The sequence below is a fragment of the Neovison vison genome, chromosome 6 (genome assembly GCF_020171115.1).
Source record: "Neovison vison isolate M4711 chromosome 6, ASM_NN_V1, whole genome shotgun sequence".
In the NCBI taxonomy this organism is placed as follows: Eukaryota; Metazoa; Chordata; class Mammalia; order Carnivora; family Mustelidae; genus Neogale; species Neogale vison.
The window spans coordinates 223,105,247-223,114,587 of NC_058096.1; the positions used below are offsets into that span (position 1 = coordinate 223,105,247).

Consider the following 9,341-nt stretch of genomic DNA (forward strand, 5'->3'; position numbering starts at 1 on the left):
GGGGACTTGGGCCCAAGTCCTCCCCTGGAAGCCGGGGGCTGGGGCTAATGACCAGTGCCTCCAGAGGCTTTCTGACGCCAGGACAACCCCCACCTCTACTGGCTGTGGCCACTCCCTGTCCACCAAGGTCTGTGTGAGTATGGGACCCCTCCCCCCAGCTTCCAGCAGAGGCGAGGCTGTCTCTCTAGTGCTGGAGTCTGAGGGTCACCGAGACGGTGAGGAGGGGACGCTGTCCTCCATCTCCCGCCCTGGAGCACCCCTCGTGCCGAGGATGGCCAGTGACTGTGACTCTAGACCTGGTTGGCGTCTCCAGGGGGAGGGGAAGCTCCTAGAACCCGAGACGCCCAGCCCCCCAGCACAGCCCGCCTCAGAGGAGTCTGAACTCACCTGCCCAAGCGTCCCCACGGGGTCCCATGCCTGCTGCCTCCCCCACTCTCTCCACCCACCATGGCCTCCGCGCTCTTCCTCCGTGAAATTAAATTCTGTCCAGCTGCCAAGCTTCTGCTGGGCTGTTCCCTCCGCCCGACTCCGAATCCCACCTTCTCTAAGCAAATCAAGTCGCTCCTCCCCGTGCCTGCCCCCAGAGCACCGACCACCACCTGGAAGGGTTTATCTCACGGCCTGCCACCTGACCGTGTCACCCCCCAGGCTCTGAGCTCCCCCAGGAGCTTCCCCAGAGCCAGGCTTAACCCGCAGTAGCTGTTTAAACGCCCAGGACCACGGAACACCCGCAAGGAAGTCTCGACTGGGAACCTAAGGGAGAGAAGAGGGTCTCCGTCTATGCCTCTGAAAAAGGCCCCTGAGGGGTCCCACCACCCTTGCCTCTGGGGCCTCCAGTCAGGCCCCCTCACGGCTAACTCCCAGGGACAACCAGGGCTCCTCAGTACCCTCAGAATAGAGTGGGGCTCCTTCCAAGGCTCCCCATGTTCCCTCTGGCCCGTCCCTCCAGCCTCACTGCCTGTCCGCCCGACCTCCAGGACTTGCCCACGTGGTTTCTTCCCCTGGATCACTCCGCCCGTCTCTACTCATCTGCTTCACACTCCTCTGTACCCTTCAACACCCCAACTCCAAAGCCCTTTGCAAGGCCCCCAGACTGGTGTGCTGCCCGGCTCTGTCCCTTCGGACCTTTGAGGGCCGGCCCCATCTTCAGTCGCTGAACATCCCCCCAACCCCAGACACACTCCCATCCCTGCAGGAACCTGTCCTGCTCCATGAAAGATGCCCCCTCTTCCCGCCGCGGCCCAGGCTCGGGCGTCCATCTCTGGGCCGTGCTCAGATGCGGCCAGGAGGTGGCGCAGCAGGCCTGCCCGTCGTAAGCCTTCAGGCACCCCCTCCGCCCCGCTGACCCTCGGACGGTCCCAGACCCCACATCCCCGCTCTGACCACCCCCCCACAGTAGCAGCCCTGCAAGGCCCTCCCCAGGGGCTGCCGGCGTCCCCGGAGCCCACCCAGGCGAGGACGTGGACGCCCAAGTCCAGGCGCAGGCCTGCACCTCCGCCACACACCACACAGACCCACAGAACCCGAGGGGAGGCTGTTCCGGGCCCGCAGGAACTCTGCCAGCGGGGAGCAGTGGCCGTCCCAGATAAGGGCCGGGGAGCAGCAGACCCAGCTGGGGTGGGGCGGTGGCCACCCAGGGCCTCCTGGGGCTGGCAGGACTGAAAACGGGAGGCGAGGCAGCCGGTCCCGGGCCGGCCACGCATCAGACCCCACAGGAACCGGGCTGCGCCCAGAGGGGTGCGGTGGTTCTCCACGCGAGGGGGTCACGCAGTTCCGAACCGGTACACCTGTCCCCACACCCCGTCCCAAGCCCTCGGGTCCCGGGGCACCGGGGCGGGGTCAGCGCCCGCGGGAACAGCACGGAGCCAACACAGGTGTGGGAGGCGTCATCACTTTTATTCAGGTTTTCAGAGCGCCAGAGGGGCAGAGCGGCACGGCTGCTCCGGATCGAGACCTCGGACCTCCAGCGCCTTCCAGCGAGAGGCTCCTACAGACAACCGGAATCATCTCCGACCAGCAGTAGAAAAGTAAAATATAAACTTTTATTTAGAATTAAAGCAAATACTTCAGGATCACAAACACAACATCCAACCTCGAGAAGTACACCGCGAATGTGGAGTGAGCGTTTATTTGCACAATCACAACATGCGCACAAACCCAGCGCACGGGGCGGGCCGCTCCGGCGCCCCGGAAGCGCGACACGCAAAGGGACCGCGAAGCAGGGGCGACGCGCGAGGGGCGCCGGGGTGCGGCTACTCGTCCTCGCCCGAAGACTCTCGCTCGAACGTGTAGGCCATGAAGCAAGCGTCGGGTCTCTTGGGGACAAGGGGATGCCCCGGTCTCACAATCTCAAAGCCCAGAAAGCTGAAGGTCCGGAGCAAGGCGGCTGCGGGGGAAACCGAGTCAGCGCCGCAGGCGGGGCGGCCCGCGCCCGGAGCCCCGGCCCGCGCCCCGACCCCCAGCGCGCACCTCTGTCGTCGCGGTTCCTGTGGAAGCAGATGAAGACGTGGGCGGCGCGCAGCTGCTCCTCCGCGAACTCCAGGAGAACTGCGAGGCTGAAGGGCCGGCGTCAGCGGGGCCGCCCCACCCGGGGGCCCGGGAGTCCCCCCGCCCCGCCCCGCCCCGCGGCCCACCTGTCCTTGCTGCCCTCGGGCAGGGCGCCGCCCGGGATCTCCACGTAGAGGCAGCCGCCGCGCAGCACCGCCCTCCAGTCCACGCGCCGGGAGCCCGAGAGCCGCGTCTGCACGTTCAGAATCCTCGTCTTGCCGTGGGACGCGAGCTCCTCCGTCACGCGCAGCCGCTCGTCCTGCGGGAGGGAGCGCCGGTCCGCACCGCCGCCGCGGGCACTGCGCAGGCCGGCCCCGCCCCGCCCCGGCCCGGCCCGCCCCGAGCGGTACTCACGGAGTAGGAGACGGCGGCGGCCGGAAGACTGTGATCCCTCTGACTATTCCCTCGCCCACCTGGGATCTTCAGGGGTGGGTGAGGGACATCAGGAGCACCACCGAGGCCCCGGACCCAGGTGACTACAGCAGTCGGGGGAGGCCCTGCCACGGCAGGACGCGGCGCTCAGCCCCGCGCGGGAGCCCCGCGGCCGCGCCCGTCTGCCCCCGGCCCGTGCCCGCCGCGAGCGCGCGCTCCCCCCTCCGCGCCCCCTCCTCGCCCCCGCGGGCCCGGACGCCGGCGCCCCTCCCGCACGCTCCCGCGGGCCCGGCTTGCGTCATGGCGGCGGACGCGGCCGCGGCCCCGAGGGAGGTTTTCACAATCGCGCGCCCGGCGGCGCCAGCAGCCATTTGCCGCGCGGGGCCCACAGGCCCCAACGCCGCCTCCATTTTGCACGGCTCGGAGCCCGGCCCCGTCCGCGGCCCGGCGGCCTCGGCGCTCCGCCGCCCGCCGGGGGGACCCGCACCTGCCGCGGGCGCGCCGCCGAGGGGAGGGGGCGGCCGGCCGGACCCCGGCGGAGGCGCGGCTACGGGGCGCCCCGCGCGTCCCCCACCCCCCCGCGGGCCACGACGTCAGGCCGCGCCCGCCCACCCCCCGCCCCGTCGGGCCCCGAACCCCGGAGCGCCCACCCCCGCTGCGATGTGGCCCCGACACAGGGACGGACCCCGCGCTCCGGGCGCCCCGCGGCCGGCTCCCCGCGGGCCTGCGCGGCGGCGCTTCTGGAAGCTTCGGGCGGGGGCGGGGCGCTCACCTCTCGCTGCTGCGGCCTCCGCGGCTGTGCAGGCTGAGGAGCGGCATGGCGCGGGCGGCGTGGACGGCGGTGCTGGCTTTGTCCCCCTCCTTCTCTCTGGCGAAGCAGTGGCTGTTGAGGATCCGCTGCAGGGAGGATTTCACCATCCGGCCGCTGGGGTCCGAAACCAGAAACCTCCGCTGCGCGTCTCCGCGCCGCCGCCGCTGCTCGCCGTTCGCAAAATGGCGCCGCCGCCGCCGCCCGCCTTTATAGGCGCCGCGCCCGGGCCACGCCTCCACGCCGCCTGGAACGCGGACGCGCGAGGGGGCGGGGCCGCGGAGCCCCCAACAGCTCCGGACGTGCCCGCCCCCCTCGGCGTCTGACTGGCGGACGGCCGGGGTGGGGGCGGGACCGCCGCGGGGACCGCCCCCTCCACCAATGAAGACTCTCTGCGGGCGCGGGAGGCGGGGCGCCGTGGCGTCCACAGCGCCGCGTACGTGCCCCGCCCCCATCAGCGGGGGCTGAGGTCGGGGGGCGCCGCCTTACGGGTCTTCGGGTGCTGGCAGTGGCGACGTCTCCGCCGTGGCCCTTGTCGCCCTCGCTAGTGTCCCTGCCCCAAGCGGGGCCCCCTCTCCCGGGAGGCTCGGGGTGACAGAGGCCCTCGTATTCGCGGGCGGGGGTCCCAGAGCCCCCACCCCACGGGGTGAAATGCCTTTCAGTGGTAACCTCGGAAGGGTCGGTCCCGCGGTGGGTTTCTGGGTTCGGTCTTGCTCGGTTCCGGACCGCCGCGGCTGAAGAGAACCTTCATGCTCAAGACACAAGTGTTTAATGAAATGGAGCGTGTCGCTTCCGAGCTCAGCCAACAGACCTGCTCCCAGAGAAACGCAGACCCCTCCCCCGTCAACGCGGACCCCTCCCCGGTCAACGCGGACCCCTCCCCCGTCAACGCGGACCCCTCCCCGGTCAACGCGGACCCCTCCCCCGTCAACGCGGACCCCTCCCCGGTCAACGCGGACCCCTCCCCCGTCAACGCGGACCCCTCCCCGGTCAACGCGGACCCCTCCCCCGTCAACGCGGACCCCTCCCCGGTCAACGCGGACCCCTCCCCCGTCAACGCGGACCCCTCCCCGGTCAACGCGGACCCTTCCCCCGTCAACGCGGACCCCTCCCCGGTCAACGCGGACCCCTCCCCCGTCAACGCGGACCCCTCCCCGGTCAACGCGGACCCCTCCCCCGTCAACGCGGACCCCTCCCCCGTCAACGCGGACCCCTCCCCCGTCAACGCGGACCCCTCCCCGGTCAACGCGGACCCCTCCCCGGTCAACGCGGACCCCTCCTCAGTCAGTGCGGACCCCTCCCGGGTCAACGCAGACCCCCCCGGGTCAACACGGACCCCTCCCGGTGAACGCAGACCTCTCCCGGGTCAGTGTAGACCCCTCGCCGGTCAGCGCGGACTCCTCCCCGGTCAACGCAGACCCCTTCCTGGTGGACGCAGACTTCTCCCCGGTGAATGCGGAACCCAACGCAGACCCCTCCTGGGTTAGTGCAGACCTTTCCCCGGTGAACGCAGAGCCCTCCCTGGTCAATGTAGGCTCCTCCTGGGTGAACGCAGATCTCTCCCCGGTCAGTGCAGACCCCCGGCCAGTGAACAAGGACCCCTTCCCGTCAGCGCAGACCCCTCCTGGCTCAGCGGTAGACCCCTCCCCAGTCAACACAGACCTCTCCCAGGTCAGCGCAGACCCCTCCCTGGTCCACAGACACCCCCTCCTGGGTGAGCACCACCAGCCCAGGCAAGAAAGAGTCCAGAACCAGAGGTGGGAGCGGTTCCCGGTGGTCCCAGTGGAGCACAGAGCTTGCAGGTCCTGCTTCCTTTCCTGATTTTGCTTTTCAGGCACAAAGGGGGGGTCTGGAGAGTTAGGCGGAACCGAAGCAACCCTTGTATGTTTCTTTGTCTTCACAATTCATGCCTCTCGTTTTTATCTCATTTTTATTTCAATCTGCTCTGTCCATTTGGGTTAGAGACACAAGCTTTCCCCAAAGAGACCTTGAATGATTGCAAAACCCACAGGAGCTTAGTCTGCAAAGCAGGTCTGCTGAATCCGTGTGTCTTATTAATTCCTTGCCAGGAGGAAATGCAGTATTTATATTCATACAGTAATTCCACGTAGAAATGTCTTATTTGCAGCTTCCGAACACGCATTACGAGAATGCCACCAAAACTCTAAGAATTGCGTGTGTTGGGCCAGCGCCAAGGAATTGTTCTGGGAAAGAATATTTAATCCGTGACTTTGTGTAGCGTTGCAGCCTGTGGTGAAATTTAAAAACAAGTGGATTCTTGGGACGCCTGGGTGGCTCAGTTGGTTGGACGACTGCCTTCAGCTTAGGTCATGATCCTGGAGTCCCGGGATCGAGTCCCACATCGGGCTCCCAGCTCCATGCGGAGTCTGCTTCTCTCTCTGACCTTCTCCTCACTCATGCTCTCTCTCAAATAAATAAATAAAATCTTAAAAAAAAAAAAGAAAACAAGTGAATTCTCGCTTCGATTTCCAATTGTTTCCAGTCGTTGCGCAGAGGGGCACGCTTTCGTTGCAAAGGCGCCCTCCCGCCCACCCACACTGGCAGGGGCGGCCGTGTCCGTCACTATCTGTGGGACTGGTGTCTTGTTATGACTCAGGCCCTGTCCTCTTGAGGCTGGAAGAGCTTCTGCACTTTGAAATCTGGTTGGGTTTTTCATTTGTTTCTTTTTTGGGTTCAATGCCTCTTGTGGGTTCCCCAGTGTTTCACACAGACAAGCAACTCTGGGCCAAGAGTCCAGAATCCAGACTGGCCACTGGTCACTGGGTCATAGGGTGTTTGCCCCCCATGCCTGCGGCCAGAAAGTGACAGAGACCACAGCTGACCCTCAGCACCTGTGGGTTCAAGACCGTCTGTGGTCCACTGCCCAGGAAGCACCTGGAACAGTGAGATGTCCACCAGAGCACCTCCCCCGCAGGGGCGGAGTCTGGAGCCCTCCTCAGCTACAGGGAACCAGCAGGAGCCTTGAGAGACCCAAGACTTGGATTGGAAGGGTCCCCCCTCTTCATCGGCGGGCTTTGCGCTGTTGCTGGCCAATGTGCTCTTTAATTTGGGATCACTGTGGGGGGGAAGCGGCAAGGTGTAGCTTCCTGGTAAAACAAACACGTTGAGCAACCTGCAAAGAAACAGAGGTTGAAGAGTAAAAGGGGCGCTTGTGGGGTCAGGTGAGGCAGAGTCGCTGGCGGGGTGGGGGATGGCGGGGAGGGCATCCGAGGGCTCTCAGCACCTGGCAGGGATGTGGGAACAGTGTCCCTTGTCTTCTTGAGGAGGGCGGGCTATGGGTCTGGGGGATGGCCCCCTCTGCCTGCTGTCGGGGAGGTGGGGACAGATGGCATGAGGAACATGTTCATTGGCTTTGGTGGCTGTGGGGGCAGGGAGGGGACCCAGGCGCCCGCCCCCACCAGGATGGGAAACCCCAAGGCCGGGTCTAAGCGTCTTTCCAGGTGTCATCTGGCATCAAAAGGTTTGCTCGCAGTTGGATCTCAGGGACTGAACACAACGTTCAGGTTCTCTGGTGGCAATGGACTCCCACGATGCACGGTCAGGCCGGTCACATCTGGGGGCCCTCCTGGACACGGGGGTGGGGGTAAGCACATCTCTGGCCCCCACTCCTCGGTGCCAGGAACTCCCCCCGTCATGGCAACCACGGACGTCCCAAGTCATTGCCCTGTGTCCCACCAATGTCATGTCCTCCTTTCTCTGTCTATTCTGGGTGCCCCCGTAAATGCTGGGTCTGTGAGGAAGGTCACCTCCACTCTCGGAGGACTGCGGGGTGGAGGGAAGTTTCCGGGTCAGGTGCTCAAGGCAGCCTGCGCTGGCTGGGCTTGCTGGGGACAGAGAGAGAGAGACCAGACCTGCGGGATGGGCCTTGCTGGGAATAGGAGCCTGTGAGAGGGGAGGGACCCCCTAGACTGCAGGATAGGAAAGAGGGGTATCAGGGAGGACTTCTTGGAAGCGGTGAGAGCTGAACTGCAGGGATGGGACAGAGGAGATGTGGTGGGAACAGGTCAAGGAGGGAAAGAGCCCATGTCTCGTGTCCTGGTGAATCACTATGGCCACATTAGGTATCTGGGGGTGCCAGGGAGGCTGGGGGGGGGTCTCACTCTGATTTTTGAAAAAGGATTTGCAGAGTATAGTTGTCTAACAGCCCCCCAAAACGTCCATGTTCTAGGTCCAGAGTGTGTGGGTGAATCACGTCACATGGTTAAAGGGACTTTGAGGTGGGGGCAGGTCAGGACCCAAGCTGGGGGTGCCCCTGGGTTCCCGGGGGGCCCAGCTCTCCCTCATGAGAGGGAGGCAGAGGGCAGGGGTTTCAGAGACGGGCAGACCCCGCACTGCTGGTGGGGAGGACGGAGGGGACCGCGGGCCAGGAAAGGGCAGGACCTGGGGCTCCCTGGGGCTCCCGGGACACCAGCCCTGCCCGCGCCGGGGTTTTAGGACTTCCGAGCCCGGAACTGTCGAGAATCAATCCCTGTGGTTTTAAGCCACTAAATTGGGGCACTCGTCCCAGGGGCCCTGGGGAGCTCCCACATGGAGGGAAGCCCACCTTCTGTGTCTGGGTCCGCAGCAGCCGGCGGCGTGTGAACTTCAGCCACACGCGGCGGCTCTAGTTCCCGCTGAAGCGGGTCCGTACCTGCATGTGATGCTAAAACAAAACGCAGAATAGGGGCGCCTGGGTGGCTCAGTGCATTGAGCCTTGGGCTCAGGTCATGATCCTGGGGTCCTGGCATCAAGCCCCTCATTGGGCTCTCTGCTCAGCGGGGAGCCTGCTTCCCTCTCTCTCTCTCTGCCTCTCTGCCTACTTGTGATCTCTGTCTGTCAAATAAATCAATAAAATCTCAAAAAAAAAAAGGCAGAGCAAGACGGCAGCAGCCGTGGCCGCGTGGCCGGAACCAGCAGAGCGAGCTCGGCGGGCGTTCGCGTGGGATGCGGTGGGAGGGGTGCGGGTGGGCGTGTGTGGAATCTCTCGTAATAAAATGCCCGAGAGTAAAACTGGAAGGAGGTCGCAGCTCTTCTCACCACGTCCAGCCTGGCCCTTCGGCGACCTCCGCTGCTGGGAACGCAGACGCATCAGGCCTGGGGCCCCGGCCCGATCCGCCGGAAAACACGCGAGGGTTCTGACCGGTGGCGGCCAGCCCGGGGGGCTCCGGGCCCGGGGAGGGCATTGCCGGCCGCAGTCTGGCCCTGAAGCGCCGCACGCTGGTGGCCCAGGGAGCCCTTGGCAAACACAGGGACCCAAGCCCCCGAGGGGACAGATGACCCGGAGGCTTATCTCCAGCCGGCAAAAGGTTCTTCTTATCTCCCTTGTGGTTTCCAGGTTCGGGCTCCGGGACACGCCCAGGGTGGCGCGTGTCCCCGCGGAGGTTTCGTGATAGAAGGAAAACGGTCCCCGGGAGGACGTCTGAAGGCGAGGACGCCGCTGTTGCGGACCCTGCCCCGCGGGGCCCTCTCCTGTGTGTTCACCAAGGGTTATCTTCATTTCTCTAGAATTTCTGTCACTGAACACGAGCCTGGCGGGCTCGGTCCGTGGAGCACGCCGCTCGGCGACGTGGGGTTGGGTTTGAGACCCGTGCTGGGCGTAGAAGGAACTTAAAAA

At 65.3% G+C, this 9,341-nt stretch overlaps 1 protein-coding gene across 1 annotated transcript; it reads right to left on the reverse strand.

The window, feature by feature from the left end:
* Positions 1 to 1,877: 1,877 nt before the first annotated feature.
* On the reverse strand, positions 1,878 to 3,902 carry OAZ1 (ornithine decarboxylase antizyme 1). The gene is given in 6 exon segments (XM_044254631.1): positions 1,878 to 2,386; positions 2,470 to 2,555; positions 2,634 to 2,806; positions 2,902 to 2,991; positions 2,993 to 3,044; positions 3,692 to 3,902. Coding segments are annotated over 6 exon segments (681 nt in total). The 5' UTR covers positions 3,838 to 3,902; the 3' UTR covers positions 1,878 to 2,252.
* Between the last annotated feature and the right edge of the window lie 5,439 nt (positions 3,903 to 9,341).